Source organism: Lates calcarifer, linkage group LG10, assembly GCF_001640805.2.
Source record: "Lates calcarifer isolate ASB-BC8 linkage group LG10, TLL_Latcal_v3, whole genome shotgun sequence".
Classification (NCBI taxonomy): Eukaryota; Metazoa; Chordata; class Actinopteri; family Centropomidae; genus Lates; species Lates calcarifer.
Window position 1 is genome coordinate 9,879,201 of NC_066842.1, and position 19,476 is coordinate 9,898,676.

At 38.9% G+C, this 19,476-nt stretch overlaps 1 protein-coding gene across 1 annotated transcript; it reads right to left on the minus strand.

Annotated features, from left to right (window-relative positions):
• Positions 1-10,680: 10,680 nt before the first annotated feature.
• lmo2 (LIM domain only 2 (rhombotin-like 1)) lies at positions 10,681-14,475 on the minus strand. Its single transcript, XM_018666392.2, has 3 exons — positions 13,783-14,475; positions 12,530-12,745; positions 10,681-11,910 (listed from the first exon to the last, which is right to left on the minus strand). The coding sequence occupies exons 1-3, from the start codon at positions 13,821-13,823 to the stop codon at positions 11,688-11,690; spliced, it is 480 nt and encodes a 159-aa protein (XP_018521908.1). The 5' UTR covers positions 13,824-14,475; the 3' UTR covers positions 10,681-11,687.
• Positions 14,476-19,476: the final 5,001 nt, after the last annotated feature.

Below are 19,476 nucleotides of genomic sequence, written 5' to 3' on the forward strand. Positions count from 1 at the left end.
ACAACTACAAGTCTATGCAGTTTGTAATAGTTACAAAAGCAGATTCCTAGGTATCACCAATGACATTAGTATACATCCTCTGGTGACTATGAATGCCTGTGCAATATTTCTTTGATGAAGATGTTAGCAGACATTTGCCAGTAACAATTTTGACATATATGGAGCAACAACAGCATTCATTTGTGTTTCTTTCCACCTTACAAATATAAGCCCAATTTTAGCTCTGTTTTGGTCTCCTCCAACTCCTGAGGGAAATATCTGGCTCTTCAGCTACTAAATGCTGCTCACCAGCCAGTCGCTAACTTTGTCTATCTGCTGTTTAGTGCTCTGCAGGTAGTGTACAGTGGGATTATCAGAACATTTTTTGCTGAAAACAGCTGCCTGCTGGTGCCGAAAACGACGCTGTGAGAGTGGTGAAACTGAATCAGTACAGTAAAGTTGTGAGTCATAAAACCAACACAATGACTTGGAAGATGCTAACCTGCTGTGTAGAGCTGAGGGAAACTGTGGAGTCAGTTATATTATTATATTAATGTTGATTAGTGCTGCTTAAAAAAATATGGTTTGTGGCAAAAAGTGTTAGCTTATCACTTCGCTTTGAAATTATAGTATATTTATTTATTGTGATTTCGTGTCACTTTTTTCTTGTGTATGGTACATCATTGTGTTGCTGAAATATTGTTGTTGTAATACTCACTTAAGATACACAGACCAATAAATGTACCACCTCATTTAAAAAATGGATGCCAGGCACTGGGAATCATTTTGTTAATGTTAAACACTTTCATTCTTACCGAACAAGGGAAAGACTGTGTAAGAAATCACAAGTGACTATGACAGTCATAGGTAGGATGTTGATATCTGAGCATCAGTTGCAGCCCCATTTTGCTCATACAAACTCGCTGCATGTGATGGTGACTTAACTGTGATTTGTGGGTTCAGATGTGATCTAAGTCAGCTTCAGTAGTCATCACTGCATCCAGGAGTCTGTAACAATTATAGAAACAAAGCTTTACAACATATAACTTTAGCACAGAGACTCTGGCTGCCCCACAGGCCTGTGCTCTCACTATTGTGCAGCAGGGTATTACTGTAAATCTATGGGCCTTCTTGGCACAAGCCAAAAGGGTGTAGTCTATCTTTAACAATACGACAGTTGGCAAGTGGGCTGACCAAGCATTAAAGACACATGTTGGATAATACACTTGTCTATATACACGTTTGCCAAGATTGCTTCCACAAGTCAGCTCCTCAAATGGTGGTGAGAATTTTCTGACATTTCTACAATCCTGGATTTAAAATTAACATTTACTTTTATATTTTATAACCAGCCTTGACTCTTTAATCCCACTGAGGGCTCATGTCCCTTTGGTTTAGTAATGAGCCATATTTTACAGACTTCAGCTCCTCTGGGGACTTTGATTTACTCTGAGAATTAGCAGACTTGAAGTAATTTATGGAACTATTTCACTGCATCATAGTAAAGCTATGGAGCGAGCCATTTTCATTCTCTTTATTATAATGCCAGCCATTTCCTGCCAAATTTGCATGAGCTGGTGCAGATTGACAGTAAACAGCTGTGTGAATGTGGAGCTAATGGGTCCACACGCAGGAGTAATATTTCAAGCTGGGATAAGTTGTGTCATAATTCAGAATAATTTCACAATCTAGTGTCAGTGATGTTTTTTTGAATAAGAAGCTTTCTTCTTTCAGTTGTTGAAAACAGTCAAGTTGGTGTGATGGATTTAGACTGAATATTGGCCTATCAGAGTTAGCCGATGGCAAACATTCCTGAAACTTGATATATCACAGCAAAGGGATTTGCGGAAATTCTGCTCACAGACAATAATAATTGGGATGTTTTTGTGTGGTTGAGCCCAGTCTAAAGATAGTGACTCACATGGCAAACACAAGACATGGCAAGCCCGAGCACTAAACCTGTAAACTGCGTGGTTCCTGAAATTGGTGGCCCAGACAATTAGAGTGGAGGGGTCCACACAGGGGTGCTGGCAAGAGGCCGATCAGGCTGCGTGATTTAGGCTGAAAGGTAGCAGCGATGATGGAGGGTCACAAACAAAGGCTCCACTCACCAGTGCTCTTTTGCTTTACGCCTCAAACTCACGCGCATTGCCCTTCGATTGCTTATTGAATTACATCTAATCACTCAATTAAAGTCACATGGAGGAGCAGCATACGTTGTCTCAACTGAGCCACTGGATAACGGGTACTGTGTTTTTGTTCGTGGGAAGTTTCAAAACAAGATGTCTGAAATGTTAGCACTATGACAGGCATCTCAGACGCTGGCTGCAATCAGTTTTGTTTGACGACAGCTTGGGAAAGCACCATCATGAATCTAGATCAAACACTGGCATTTTTCTCTAACTACATCCCATTCATACAAAAACATAAAGTTTACAGTTTATATTATATAAATTGAAATAGTTATATAGTTACATTTTTCTTTAATATATATAACATTTGCCAAAATTTCTTTTATGTAGACAATTATTCAAAATTATTTTTAATAGCAGAAATAGGTTTTCTACCAGTGTGCTGTTCTCAGGTTTTACCACAAACAATGTGAAGAAAAGTATCCTGAGTGAAAACATTGGTGATGAAAGCATTAGTGGACTAGAATGATGAGACTCATTCAACCTACACACAACTCAGTGCAAAAGTGGTGTGCACAAGAGCATTTCATAACAAACTGATTAGTCATCCTGAACATGAAGATGAGGCGACACTGAGCAAGTGCAGAGCAACACTAAGTCATTGAAGAAAGTGAAATATTGTGTTTATGAATCATGTTTATGTTGTAACACTGATTGTAACATGTAGATCAGAAGTATCAGACGCTGGCATTAACAGTAGAAATCTATGTATTCCTCCCGGTGTCAGCAGTATGGGTTGCTGCATATCATATTATCAATAATCAGTAAATCAACATTTTTCAGTCTCTTATTGAATCCAGTTCTCAAAGAATTCTGTCTACTTTGAAACCAATAGATTCCCTGCCATGATCTACTGTATATAGCTACATGTGTACTGAGTGAATAGTTACGAGACAGACATTCAAATAAAGTGTTTGTTTATAAAACTCCATTTAACCATTATTTTTCATTATTTTTTCTGTTTATGAATTAATTGTTTGCTTTATAAAATAAACAAAAATTGTGAAAATGGCCACAAGAAAAAGCAAAACTGGACAAAATTGTTTTTGTCGGTCAACTACTTTATTGATAGACTAATTGTTTAAACTCTAATTTACATTAATATGCAATTTGGGACATCTATGTGCACATGTTCGAGCATTGTAAAACATGAAAAAACAGGATCCGGTAGGACTATGTATCTGTGTTTATTTTCAAATGTAAAAACTGCATCAAAGTAAATTACCTAATGTTTGGGAGAAATGGGTAATTTACTGGCACACTTCTCTTTGTATGTCTAAGGCCTTACGCAGGGTCACTTCCAAGGTTTCAACAATCTATACAAGTTCCATGTGGAGATCTACTGTGGCTGCGGCCAGTTGGGTGTTGAGAGGCAGCAGTGAGTGAGGAGGAAATGGGGTCTGGCATGTTGACTCAGGAGTAAATCCCCCCGGACTTCTCAAAAGGCTGCTATTAGAGTTTAATCACCCTGCGATCCTGGACACACTCTGAAGCTGAGAGGGATGACTGATGAGCAAGCAGCATGCAAACTGTAAGCATCAACTCATCCAGAAGGTGCAATCAACGCTTAGGATGGATGAGTGCAATTCAATGATGAGGAAACAGAATAAGCTTTGAAAAAGTAATGTTACACTCCTCTTTTCCACTTTTCACGCTTCCTATTGTATTAAAAACTGGCTCGCGCTTGCTTTTGAACAACTGGTTTGTGAAGCCACTAAATTATACTTGAAAATGATACTTGAATGAGCAGTGCAAGTTACTTGTCCTCCTAGTTATATTTTATTGCCTCGAATTTCTCAAGGCCTTCGCGACAGTGTTCTCAATTTCTCAGCAAGTGAGGCTCTTAGTTTTCATTATGCAGAGCTTATTTTTACACAAAGGCCCCATTCTTTTGTCTGCAAAAGCAAAAGGCAGAGCACCAGTGAATTGTTTCAAGGAAATTTGCATAATGCTTAGTGACTTAGTCTCTATTTTAAGATGAATTTTTTCCAGACATGGCTGTTTGAGCTACCAGAGAAAAGAGAAAAGAACAAGTGTGGAGAGAAATGGACTATCAAAGGAAGGAACTGAGCTTTCATGTTAGGACACTTTGATTGTGTTACAGATTGGTTCCAGGTGAGGCAACTCTGAGAGAGAGGAAATCCAAAGGAAGAGAGAAATTCTTAACCAAGGATGGCATTGCCAGGATTTAAGCATTAAGTGCAGATTTAGACGAGCAGGTGTAGAGAATCAATGAGGCTCAAATATTCAGTGTTGTGGTGGGTGGCATCTCCATGAGGTACTTCAGCAGTTTGGGAAAGCATGTTTGTTAAATCACAGACAACAGACAATAGATATAACTGGCCAGACTTGACTAGCTACAGCAAAATTTTACTCAAGCAGAAGTACAGGAGTATTGTACATTTTCAAATGCAATGGACTTTTATTTGTAGTGGACTATTTTTATTTCTCCCACCGCTGACAAAAGCAGTACAAAGTCTATAAATGTGTAATTTAAAAACCCTGCCCGGTCAATTTTCTGTGCTGAACTTCCTCACAATCTATCCAACTGTGGTCCACCATCCTGCCAGTGTGCCTGCCTGCACTGGCTCTCTGCAGTGATTGGAAGCAGGCGTTGCGTGGGAAGTCCAATTAGAGACGGAAATTGCACTGAGCTTGGCGCTGTGCAGCCAAGGTTTGCCGCATGGTCACTTACCTGCACATCTGCACTGATTTTTTAAAAGCAGTAGCCACCTTTTTCCACCACCTTAATTGGAGTTTCCATCACTGATTGCTTGAAAGAGAAATACACTGCCACGGTCTGCTTCCTGGTAACGGTCTGGCTTTTCACTGATGTCTGATGAGAAGGAGGTGGGAGTCAGGTTTAGATTTATACCAGGAGGTCCTTTTTATGCTCATCTAAACAGAACAGGTCTAAACTTATGAGGTCCCCATGATGTGTGGGGCAAGAGGTCACCTACTGTCAAAGGAATAATGTGTCTAGATGAAATATGACATACATGATGGTGTTGTGCTTTAATGAGAAAATGGAGACAATTTGGCTAAATGAAAAGAAACCACTGAAATCAATCACTAAATTGTTAATAACTCTGAAATTGCCTCAGCATTCACATGAAGAAATCATTTTTGTACTTTAATGGACAGGACAACTCTCACTATAATATACAGCTCTTTCTTTTTGCAGCACAGACAAAAGTGCACCTTTGACCTTTAACACCGTATCCACTGACTCATGGTCATACTGAGCCCTCAATAACGTTTTCATGTGTCATGTTGGTTCATTTTCTCAACTATTCAGCCATGAAAGCACAACAGGTCAGTGGTTTGGGAGTTATAAAGCACATAATTCCCATGATTGTAGTTTCTAATTCATATTCTGTGGTCTCAACATTTATTATTCTACAATATTGCTGCTTGCCTCTGTCAGTCTAAGAGGAAGAATGGCATGCCTAACACCCCACCCCATCCCATAAAGGCAGAACTTTCTCCCCCAGCATGTTTGATGCAGGTTTTGGGACACAACCTCTGGTGCAATGTGTAGTTGGTTCATCAGAAGCCAGCAACACTGCTCAACATATGGGGATCATTTTAGGGGGAAAATGACTTATGGCCAAAGAAACATATGTAAAAAACATACAGTAGATTGGCTCAAAACAGATTTACAGGACTTGCATTGCATATCTTTGCAGATGTATAGACTTTCCTCCACGATAAACTTCAAACTGACTCTGTAGGATCTCTCAATCAAATCTTTGTATAGATATTACATACGATATTCATTTGTGGAAAAGAAAAATGTGTAATGCAAGTGTGTTGTACTGTAACATAAGTACATTTAGTTCTACACTTTAGTACTATACTTAGATAGTTCAACATTTTGGAAAATTTGTAAGATAAGAACATTGATGCTGCTGTGATGCCTGTACTGTAAATATGAATGTGAATATGTGAATGGTGTCAAATTTTCAGTAACAAGTAAAGAAGCGTATTGCTGCAATGGTTAACTACGCCAATCAGCTGTAATTAAAAAAAAAAAAAAAAAAAAAAAAAAACAATTTTGTGCTACTTTCTACTCCAGTGTAACTCAGGGGGGAAATATTGTGCTTTTTACTCCACTGCATTTATCTGACAGCTATAATTAGTTAATTAAAAATTAAGATTTTACATAAAAAACACATTGTCATCTGATTAAATATGATGCATTTTCTCAGATAAAACTACAGACAAAAAGTTAAACTCTCTGCTGTAAAAGTAAAATGCTGCTTATGGATTATAATTAACATGTAGAGGAAGCAGTTTTTTCCATTGAGTACTATTATTTTTGATATTTTTTTTGCAATATTTTAAGTGCAGGACTTTTACTTGTACTTTTTCTACCACTGTGCTCTGATCCTGCTTGACATAAAGGCCTGCAGGTATCCAAGCTGAAGCAGTAAACATCATAATAATCACAGAATCCATCACATGGCACACTTATACATGTGGCCGACTGAGAGGACAATAAAAGCTTGAAAGACTAAAAAAAAACATAGTGGGAGTAAAAATGGATTGTGATAGTAGGCAAAAATAGGTGAGTGAGATTGTGTGATGTAGAAAGAGAGAAAATATAAGGTGGGAGAAAAGTGGAGGTGGAGGCAGCTGAGGTCTTGAGTTTTTTGGGGGGCCCTAGAGATCTTCTACCTAATAAATCTTCAGCACATATTTAATCCAGTCAGAGGGACATTCCCGGCGAGAGTTAAAGGATGTACGCTTATTACTCACCTATCCACCTCTGAATGTGCTGCCATACCCCAAACCCCCACCAACCAAACTCTACACCCACAGCCTGTCCTCCATCCAGACTGCAGGCGCTACAGGCTATCAGAGAATCGAAGCAGGAATGTGACTCCTGACAGACACATCTCTCAGGACCACAGACTGAATATGTTCCCAATTAGCTCCATCTGATAAACTGTGAGTGCAAGTGAAACCCAAGGCGGGCATGATCAATAGCACTTGACTCATTTTGTCAGATGGGTTTGACATTGACAGGCCACACTATGATTAATTGCAGTGGTGCTGCAGATAATTGTCCAACCACATCTTCCTTTGTAGGTGTCGTTGAACTCTCACTGTCATGTCTGTACTGCTTTGAATATGGCTCGTCACTTTCAGTTCAGTTATAATTAATCTTCGTGAGCTGGCATCTGCACAAAATCCAGCTTCTCCTTAATCTGCCTGTCAGTTTTTTCCCACATGCACATTTACACACACACACATAGCCTTTTTTCTTATGTATTACCCCAAGATGGATCTACCTGGACCAGAACCGCCATCTGCTGTTCACACTGCACACTGCACCAGAGTGAGGTTGCTGTGTGGTGGTTGTTTCAGTGGGGTGAGCCGTTTGATAAAAACAAGCTGCAGCCCGTTGCGGTTTCATCCTCAGAAAGTCTCCTTGGTTTCCATGCACACAGCTGGATGTTTTTACCCATACGGGACTGCTGTGACATGGGCACTGGAGATGAAACAGGCCTCCTTCGGCACACAAACACAGCACTACACTCCCGGCCTTGTGTACAGCTGGTAGGGATGACACAAGAGGCACAGGGCTTTATTGAGTCCTTCTGAGGCTGCTGTGCAAGTCAGGGCAGTGCTCTGGCAAAGCTCAGCCTGCAGGGCAACAGAGGAGAGCCAGCCGATGGAACACAGGCCGCTTGGCCGATGCTGAGGGTCTCTGTAGGCCGGTGTGTTGTGTGTGAACGTCGTGAGATGAGACCTGGCCTTCTCTCAGCTCCAGTCTCATTAAACTCAGTGAACTCTTAGTAGCAGCAGATAAAGAGAAAGGAACACCTTCCTTTAACCCTAAACTTCTGTTGGGGCCCTGGAAACCCTGCACAATGGTTCAAAAAACATACTTAACATTGTTTTGTCAGCTTGATGCTTGACTTTACTTAATCGAAACATGATGAACATGATTTTGATGACAGACATGATCTTGAACTGATGACATGTTTCAGAAGTCTGCTGGCGAAAATAACACATTACTTCTGTTTGAGGTCTCAAAGACCACAACTGTAAACAAGGGTTTTGCAGCCATGCCAGTGGCTCTGTGAGGCTGTAGTTAGGCAGAGTGGTGCTTTGAGCTAAATGCTAACACATCTCAGTTTAGCATGTTATCATGCTAACATTTAGCATTTAACGTTTAGCATGTTATCATGCTAATAAGCAGTAAACACAAACTACACTTCAGCCTGATGAGAATGTAAGCAGTTGTGGTGCAGGTATTTGGTTGTAAACCAAATATTGAATTAATTCATTTAACCTGATGATGGTGTTAGGGGATCACCAAAGTTATGAGTCATCTTAGGGGGGCATATATGTCTGCACCAAATTTCATGGCAGTCCATCCAGCATTACCAACTGATATGTCACTAAAAGCCAAGAATATCAGAATGTCCGTGGCATGGGATCACTAAAATCAGAGGAACGTATCCTGTGGGGTTTATGAATGCTTGTACAAAATTTAATCACAATCTATCCAATAGTTGTTGAGATATTTCAGTCTGGCCCAAAGGTGAATGGACTGACCAAGAGATCATCATTGGCATCCCTTGAGCTATGCTGCTAGCATTGCTTTTAAAAAAAAAAAAAACTTAAATACAAGTTTATTTGGTTAACTGTTATTGACGTTTTATAATAGTTAGTTACCTCAAACATAAGTAAGCTCACTATATAAAATAACATGTTTCTTCGTCTGTAAGTGGGTTTTTGGCAAAGAAAATTAATATATATCTGTTCATGTATAGCCCATATAACACACGAGCCTTGTCTGGAGTAAAGGCAGTGCTTTCAAGTCATTTTTGTATTTTGTTACCCTCATCAAATTTGCTAGGCCAGTTTGTGGCAAACTTATCTAAATATTGTGTCTCCAGTCAGAAGAAAAGAATATCTGAAGGAAAAGAAATGATTGTTTTTGCAGTTTTTTTTTTACTCACAGAGAAGTCAATGTCAGCAAAATACAAGGGTTAACTGCCCCGTGTCTTCAATTAATTTATGTAGTTAACATGTTATTTATGATATCCAACATATATGAGGCCTGGTGTTCAATATGGAGCTAATTTGTTGTTGAGACCACCACGTAGTAGATTTTTTGTTTTTGTTTTTTTTACGCAGCCATTCCTCGAGCATTGCTTAATGCCACACTGATGATTCTTCAATCTGAGCAAAGGCCCAGTATCCCTCTGTGTGCCTATACAGTAAATTCCCATCTCTATTGTGGGAAAACTCGTTAGTTTCCCCATAAGTATCTCTTTCAGCAAGAGCGTCATCCCAGCCTGGGTGGGTTTTTAACTCTGTCTGTTCCTTCATTCCTCCTTCGTCTATGAATAAACGACTGTCAGAGCCAGCTAAAGGCATTATCCCTGAGCTTCTGTGCTCTTTCTTCTCCCTTTATCCTCTTCTCCCCTTTTATTTCTCCTTTGTCTTCGTTGCAAATTGTTTCCCGATCACATATTCAGCCACTTTTTCAGTCAGTTAAGGCTGCTTCTCCCACTCGCTAATACGGTGTTGTCAGGCATCTTTGTTCCTGACCTCACACGCAAGAGCAGTTCATGGGTTCATCTATTGATGTTATAATTGTAAAGATAACTGGGGATGGCAGGAGGTTGTGGGATGGCACTGGAGGAACAAGCCTTGTGGCCAGTTCAGAGTCAGTTGACAGCTGGCAGGCATGAAGAAGAGAGGAGAAACACTCTGAAGGGCACCAGCTTTGAAGACAGACAGCGTGGAGAAAAATTCTAAGACAGTTGATGTTAACAGCCCAAAACATCATGACTTCATTACCATCGATTTCTTCTGTTTCTCTCTCTAGGTTTCATGCTCTCATATTAGCCCTGCTAGAGGAGTTTATTATGAGAAAATCCTGCAGCCCTTAACTGATATGGTATTGCAATGATCAATGTCCAGCCAGCTCTCCCTGCGTCTGTTGTGACCTGGCAGAGGACCTGATTCCTGACTGAGCCGTCATTCACATGACAGCTAAAATTTCTAAATCTTTTAGTGACCTCTTGTGGCCAAAAACTGGTGTAAAGAACAGGGACTGTATTTAACAAGCTCCTAAAAATCTGTAATTTTACTCACAAGCAACACAATTATAGCTTGCACTGATTTGGTTTGAAACCAAAGTAAATTGAGTTGTTATGCATAGTGACATATTAGAACATACTTATTACATACTTCCAGTATAAATACACTACATATTTAAAACTTACTTATAATTTGTCTTCAGTATTGAATTAGGATACAGCTAATGCCTCTTACTCTGCTCAGAGAATTACTCACTTGAAAATTACTTTTAGAGAGTACTCCTACAATTTGCTTTGAGTGAGAGTAAGTAAATGTGTCTTATTGCTGACACTTGCCAAAGAACTTTTTTTTTAACTCCTTGGTTGATGTATAAGGGCGGAGAACACTACATATACTTGTAAGACAGAAAAAACTATAATGTGAAAAAAAAACTCTTAATAGCTTTGTATGTGGATGTCTCTTTAATTTTTCCATGGAAAACACTCACACCAAAAATGATCAGTGTTTTTCTAAATTGTAATTCATTTAATAAATTGACAAGTAAATATCCAAAAAGTCTTGGCTGCATGTCCAGAGAGTTGTTACAATTACAAAAGAGACACTGGAAACATGTTAAAAGTCAATAAAATTAGTATTGCATGTGTTCCCTCGATCGCTAGAGGGAGTCACCAGTTCAACCTGGCAATACAGTACAATCATTCTGATCAGGACTTTTCAAAATGGATATTTTATTCCATTTATAATGTGAATATCTGGTAACACCTCATTTTACAGATCTACAATTTCCTTATAAAGTCTTACTAATTTTCTTGGCAAGTAAAGAGATAACTATGTAGTTTGTACTAACAATATAGAAAATAGAGACCATGTTCAACTGGTACACTTCCAGTTAGTTATTTCCAGACAGTCTTTCAGTCAGTGCAGCAGGTTAGCTGGACATGCAAATAATTCAACATATAAATGGAGCAGTGCCTTTACATTCATATTTTGCCAATAATCAGTAATATAATCTTAAGGAAATGACCAATCAATAAAATAAAATGTTACTGAAATTCTGAATGTTTCAGGCCAGACTGAGGTGATGTAACAGTGTTTGACTACAAGAAACTTCACAAAAGTTTTGTTTTTGTTCGTTGCTAAAATACTTAAATTCCAGTGTGTATATCAAACAGCTATTATTGCATGTTTTCTTATTTTCAGGATTATTTTTTGCACTTAAGGATGAAGCCTTAGAAGACAAACTATTTATTGCTGGTGCAGTCTTCATTAGTCTCCAGCAGGGAGCAACGCAGAGATGTAGCTTTTCCTTTCTGTGTTAAAATGATTCCATATGAATGTCAGATGCATGATAAAGCCTGCACAGGCTGAAAAAAAAATTATTTATCAATAGTTCATTCCCTTTAAAGCCGGTGGGAAAAGGCAAAGTATTGTGTTGAGCAAGAGATTCTCCTAAACCATGTTGTTGTTTAGTTTGGTCCACTCGAAGATGTCCTGCTCACACACAATGTCTGAGTTGATGAGCAGGTAGCGGTCACCCACACAGAAGTGTTTCTGGCAGGCGGCACACTTGAAGCACTCCAGATGGTAAACCTTGTCCCGCACGCGCATCGTCATCTCAAACGCTCGGATCCTCTTTTCACAGGAAGCACAGAGACCGTCCTGACCAAAAAGCCTGAGTGAATGAGAGGATGTCACCATGTTACTGAGAGGAAGATTAAAAACATCTGCTCACCTTTAATAACATGAATCTGTAGCAAAATTTCCCAGATTTCCATTAAACTACTGTATATCTGAAATTCAGTAGAAGTGGGACCTTTGGGGTCCCTCATTGATAATCCAGTGTTGCCCTGACACAAATTAAATGTCCTACACAAGTCAAATTACAGCATAGCTTGTTCTCCTGAATCTCCACTATTCATTTGCCTCTGCACCTTCCTACTTACTGTGAACTAAAAATGCCCAGCAAGAGAAAAAACTGTTTCTTCTTTAGGTATGAAAATGCTATTTCAGCCTGCAGGGCGACAACTATTTTCAGCTGCGGATTAATACACTTTTGGTGTTGGTGTCCTTTTATAGCAGCAGGACAGTGTATGAAGGTATGACTCAGAATAAACTACAGCGCTCATGTTTATTGTAATGAGGGTCACAGATGTGTTGTCAATACTGTATCACTAGGCTCATCCTTTAACACTCTTATGACACTTTACTGCTAATCAGTGTCCCGTGATGGCACAAATTCACAAATTGCTTGATTAAATCATGATGTTACAACATTACACCACCAGACCGACCTGAGGTAGTCTCGCCGACATAGTTTTCTCCCCAGCTTATAGTAGAGACGGCGGCCCACCTCCCCCAGCCGACAGCCACACAGGTCGCAGCTCAGACAGTCCTCGTGCCAGTACTGCTCTATGGCCTTTAGGAAGAACCGGTCACCAATGCTCTGCTGACACCCGCCGCACGTCAGCAGAGATGGTGGCATCTGCAGGACCTCATCCACTGGCTCCCTAGAGAAGAAAGACAACTGGTTAGAACATCAGATATTCTCAGGGCTGCAACAAATTACTGTTTTCTCTCATATATATATATATATATATATAATTTTTCACTAATCTCTAACATCTTATGGACCAAAAGTTAATCTTTTGATGTCAGAAATCAGACATCAGAAATATTTAAATTAGCGAAAAATAAAAAAGCACAGTTTCCCAACGTCCAGTGTGACATCATCATATTGATTGTTTTTTCCAACTAACATGAAAAAAATGACAATTCATCTGTATAGTTTTCTGTTGATCAACTAATTGGCTACTTACATTTCAGTGCTAAAATATTTTTGTTAGTACCCTGTTATGTGTGATAATAAATAAAGGAATTCATATTTTGAGACTGTATAAATAACAGAGCACAAAGCCTAGATCTCAAAAATGATTCTGCACTTGATATCATTATCTCTGTGTCTGACATGTCTTTAATGTTCCTATTTCTTGCACCTGTCTATTTATGTTTATTTTTCATATTTTTTATTTATTTATGTATTTATCCACTTATGAGCTGTCTATCTTTACTGACTTGTACAATTGCAATTTGATGCTGTCCACCTGAGGGAGCCATTGGATATTGTTAAAATACAGTAGATCAGCCACAAAGCACTAAGACTACTGTAATAAAGAAAGAACATGTTTACATTTGAAGCCTACAACATTATAGACAAATACAAATTATACAAATGATTTACACTTGGAAAGTTTACCTCTAGGCTACTTCCCCAGTTTTGCACAACACTGAACTTTTTCTTGCCCAGAGCTACTTGTAGTCCCTTTTTAACTCACTTAACAGCCTGCTCTTGAACAGGTTGTTCTTGAACATTAAGTTAAATATTTTTCTCGCCTTACAGCAGGAGATTCCTGACCTCACGCTATCAGCCATCTGCAGTTACTGTGCGTAAGATAGTTTGGCTATCCTCTCAATGATGATGCGTCCTTGAATATCTTATTTTTATCTCAAGCAACACATTATCTCAATTTATAGCTCAGCTACTTACTCATTGGCTTCCAGCGTCTTCCTCTCTATAGTGGAAGTCATTTTCAAGATGTGATGCCCAGTTCGATCCAGATTGTGCTTCAGGTTCCGTAGCCAGCTCAGCGGCTACCTGTGAAGCTGTCTGCGGGCAGACTGAAGCCAAGACGCGCTGCACCTGCTCCGACAACCTCCGAGACGCCGGTTACTGTCCGGTTTAAGCTTTGTGCGTGTGCGTGTGTGTGTGTGTGTGTGTGTTAAATTCACAGGCAATCGCGTCCGGCTGAAATGGCCGCAAGACAAGAAATTCTCGCTCTGAGCAGCTAAACGATGATGGAGGACACTGTCATCATTTCCTGAGGCAGTAAGCCGAGGTGACACTTCATGTCTCTCAAGTATATTTGATCATCCTGCGGCGACTTTGAGCAGTGTGTCCTCGCTTTATTAAGTCAAACCATCGTCGATCCGATCAGAAGGTCACTCGCGTGGATCTCCGTGTGTCCGTGCGTCAGTTTTAAGTGAGCGGGCTGCAGACGCGCTCCTCCTTATGAAGCCGCGGTCACCGTTATTGTGCAGCATCGTGTTTAAATACGTCGGGCCCCCTCGGTCTCTGCTTTCGTTTCCCTCTTCCTGCTCACGACTGTTTGACAATGGGGGGAAATCGGTCTTAAAGCGACAGCTAAACACTGCACAGCCCGCTCTGTCAGGCGTGGAGCTGGGTCGTGACTGAGACTAATGAGTTCATTATATGCTTTGCTTCACCAAAGTGCCGATAGGACAAAAGATAAAGAGTGGCATGATATAATTATACAGGCCTTGTGTGTTTTCTGTTAACTAGAGCTCACCTCATTACTTCCCACAAGAAACAAAGGCATGTATGAATTACGGTGAAAATAATTTATAGCGAGTTTTTTAGACCCACTTTCTAGTGAGACGCCCTTACTAAAGAGTTTATAAGCTACATCAGTGTTTAATAAATCCTTCAATGTATTATAGATCCGTTATAAGCCATTAATTACAGTGGGATTGACAAGGTGTGCAAAATAAAAGAACATTACTCTTAAGTACTGCACTGTAGTTTAGTTTTGAGGTACTTGTACTTAAGTATTTCCAGTTTACCTTATATTTAACTACAGTACAGAGAGAAATAATGTACTTGCTACTATATTTTACTTTGAATTTATACACAAAACATGATTAATGTAAGACTTAATTTATTGTGATTGTTATTTTTAAAGGCCCTGTGTGGAGTCTTGCAAAGCCCTGATAGAATTTACATGAGGTCAGAAAACTAACAGGAAAGCCCTGAAGTCACAGAAAATATCTATATTTTTATGTTGTTGAATAAGATTAGAACTTGTGTACACAACCTTGTACACAAAAGGTTAAAGAAATATCATATTTTGGGGCCTTGAGCACTCCATAATTTAACATTCTAATGGGGCTGCTCTTCATTATGAGTACTTTTACTTTTGATACTTAGATTTTGGTGATACCTGTGCACTTTTGTGATGTGGTTGAGTAGTGGGAAACAGTAGAACATTAAAAGGAAATACTTAAAAGAAAAGAAGTTGAACAGTTCTTTAGAAAATGTACCTACCACCACTGTTGAAATAATGTAAAATACAGTTATTATGTTGACATACAGATCTGATAAATGCACAGTTTTCAATATATATGACCCCTCTATATCTCCACCTTGTGTGGGAGTGTATTCTTTACAGAGCTCCCAGATTACGAGATACACCTACTAACTTGTAAACTGATAGAAAAGAGACTGATGACTGGTGACTAATGCTATGAAAAATCCCAAAATAAGATCTCCTGAAGGTTGTCTCTGAGAAAAAGGCACTCAGTGATATTTCTACAGTGGTGGTGTCCTCACACACAATGCTTTCCTTTTCAAACAAGAGCTGCTGTGGGCCCTTCTTCTTATCTACTGCCAGTGCCTCAGGGCAGCCTGCAGGAGGGAGGGACACAGGCAACGGTTGGACTGGGCAGGAAGATAAAGCACCTCAACTCCAGAAGCCAGAGTCAGCTCCTCAGCCAGCTGCAACGGAGGAGGATTGCAGGCAAACTCTAAATGTAGGCTGAAAGCATCCCTGGGCTAGACAGTTGTTGGACTGTGTAGGCTCACTGGATAGATACCAAGCTGAGAAGGCCCAGGAGCAAGGTGAACATGGCACTGTTGTGTGCCAGTTACACAGAAAGAGCACCTTTACAGAGATAAAACTCAAAATACATATCCTTCAAATGAAAAACATTTTCAGGACAGGATGTTTGCCTAGTGTCTCTGTACAACACACAATGCAAAAGCTGTGGTGGCTTTCTTAGGCTTAACTGAACAGAAATTCCACACATTTGAACAATGATACCCCTTTTTTGGCTTCCATTTGGTTGTTAATAAAAGCAGTCACTTCAAGGTTTACAGCTTAATAGCTGTAATGTGGCTTTCCATCAAATCACACACTCTTCCAGTTTTCATGGAAATGTACATGATCACACTTTCATTTTTGTGAGCACTTTAAAGACTTCTTGTCTATGTTGGCTTAAAAATGTAAGTTAATTCTTGAAATTTACTATTTAATTTCATTAAGTATTTATGGGAAAATTTAATGGATATGGAGTTTAAGGGTTTTTGTCAGCTGCTGTTTCAAGTAGATAAAACTTTTTTTAAAATAGCAACTATCTGATCACATCACATACTGTGTACTCTGTGTCTGCTTATCTCTGCACTGCATACATCAAATTTCTAGATTATCTGCATATCCAACCCCAAGAAGCACCATTACACCACATGTCATGAAAAAATAAAGTTTTGAAGGTTTGTGCAGTGTTTTTTGCACAACCAGTTTATATAATGTGAGTATTGAATATGAGTATTTGAAAAGTTTGATCAATATTATGCATTTCTACTGTGCTGTCTTAAAACTCCAAAATGTCATGTTGCACCAGTTTAAGAACAGGTTTATCATAGACGAGAAACAAGAGAAGAGAAAGTGAGTACTGATATGACACCCAAGTCATCCACTACTTCCTGTGGATTTGACTGAGAAAGCCCAGAGGATGTGCAACTTGCACGCACAGATGAAGCTTTCCTGGGGGGTTGGTGCAGTATACGCTGCATTCACTTCCTACCCCTCTATACAAGATGGCACCCCACTCATGTCTTCCCAGATAGACAGGTCAACTCCAGATGGCTCAGCATGATAGGGGAAACAAGGCTTACAGCATGCCATAAATATTCTAGCATGTTATTGGTGGAAAACTCTTATCTGTGTCTTTACGCTTCCTAAATGTCACCACATTACTGCAGACATGATATTAATGCATTAAACCTTCTCAGCAACAGAAATATTCTGCGGTAGAAGGGTTTTTGCAAGCATCATGTTTCAGTTTCAGATTCTAAAATAAAATTTGTACATACCATATTTGATCATACATATTATTTTATGGGGAACATGGGCAATCTTTTTAACCTTTTATGCCTGTCTATAGGATAGAACTTGGAGAGCAAACAGTTAAGAATGTAGACAACCTTTTGGGAAGTGGTGTCACTCATGTCCAGCTTCCTGTTTTGCCTGTTTGGTACTGAGAGCATTATGGAGTTGAAAGCTGTGTGGAATTTGAGGGCAGCCGGAAAATGAGCGTCAGCACTAAGCAAACATTAAAATTATATTACACAGCTAGTGGTCCTTCCTCTCATCATTCACCAATCAATGTGAATATTACAAGTTACAAGTTCCTCCACTAAATAGCAAAGTATTGCAGGGCTGTTGTAGGATTTACAACCAATATCCCATTTAAACAGCATCCTATTAAAACAATAGAGATTTTCCATGAAATACATCTCCTAATTAGTAGTGAAACAAAGATGGTTGTCGACAAGTAATGGAGAATAGATGCAGGCTTGCAGGCCCTTTCCTGAAATATGAGGACTGTGGACATAGTGTTGACTCAGTGATAGCACAAACTTTAGAACAGCAATACCACAACCAGCTGTTTCCGGCCCAATCTGATGTGAAGTGATAATTGGCTTCTATTTCAAAGCCCTCATCCTTAATTGTCACAGATCTACAAAGGTAGGAACATTTCATTGTTCACTATTACCACATGGGGTTAAAGTGAAGAGCTGTGAGATTAATTGTAAGCTTGAAAATGTCAAGGTTTAAAGGTCAAAGGTCAGACGAGGAACCACCCTGGAATTCTTTTAGAAAACGGCTGTTGTTCAGTGTTGTTGTTTGATTGAAATACAGCAGGCTGCGGAAATGAGTCACTTGTTGAAAGGGAGCTTCACTTACCCTCGGGATCCTCCCATAATCAGTATTATCCCTAAAAGAAAACACTTTCAGTGGAACAGTGCAATCAAAAAGCTGTGCAGCCATGTTAACTGCTTCCTGTATTTGGCAAAACAAAAGAAGGCTGGTTTCACATTCGTTTGGACCAATAGTCAGTTTGCTCCCCTTTAGATACTGATGTAAACTGTGGTCAAGGGTGAAGTAAAAACCTTTGAACATATATATGCATTTCCAAAGATATCTAAAAAGGTGAATCCTCAAATTGTGGCAGATGTATTTAGACTGAGCTCTGCTATTTATTTGGATAAGTTATGATAGTTATGGTTGTGATGGTAGATTTGTCAGATAAATTATTAAAAATGGATGGTGAGTCTTTATAGTTTAAATTAGTAGAGACTTATACACTACCAGTTTTACCTTATCAGTGTTTTGTTGCTGATCACACTGCTGAGCTCTACTGCCACCTGCTGATGCATGTTACAAAAAACAGTTTTGGACAGATACCAGTATTGTTTCTGCATAGCTGAATCTCTCCATTTATGCAAGTGACTTCAAGCACCATTTATTGTTTCATATCATTACTTAATAAATTATGGGAAACACTCAAATTGTGTCTTTAAAAATATTATTTTTTTATTACTAAAAGTAAAAGTGTACAGAGTGTTTCAACTTTGGAGTCAGGACAACATATATGCATGAGACCAATACTTGTTTGACATGTTCTAAATGTGAACATTAGATTAGGAATCCTTATTTCTACAAAATGGCACTGGAGCAATTTCCTGTACTTTTGAAAATACAACACAAAAGAATGACGTAATAATATTAACATGACAAGTAGGCAACTCTCTACATGCTGGAGTCATCATTTTAGTGCCAGGAAAGGTTATGAAAGACTGTATTGCTGAGTATTTCCAGGACTCAGGTCCTCCAGTCTTCCAGTAGTATTGTTATTATTAGTTTTAAAATTTAACATTTGAATATCCATATTTTTAGTAGTGCATCTGGTTTCTTTTGTTTAAACAAAACCTAGTATTTTGCAAAGAGGTAAATACACCTTTAACTTAAAAATGTAACTTTAATTTTTAAAGGCCTTGCAGTTGAGTTTCAGATACTTAAATGCTCACTTTCATGTTGAACTTGAACTTCAAACTGATAGTACAGTCAATGTTCTTATGAGCAGAAAATAATGTTACATTCATTAAATGTGATATCGATTCTTACATTTTCTGTGGATTAGAAAATGAAATATTCCCGGTACAATCAGTTTTATTGCACATATCCTGTTTGTATATTCTGTTCCTGGCAACAACAACAACAAAAAATGACATATCTAAAAGCTGGAATACTTATGAAGGAGAAAAACTTCTTATGAAGGAGGTAAACATTTAAATTCATAAATGTAAATATTTATAGGTTAA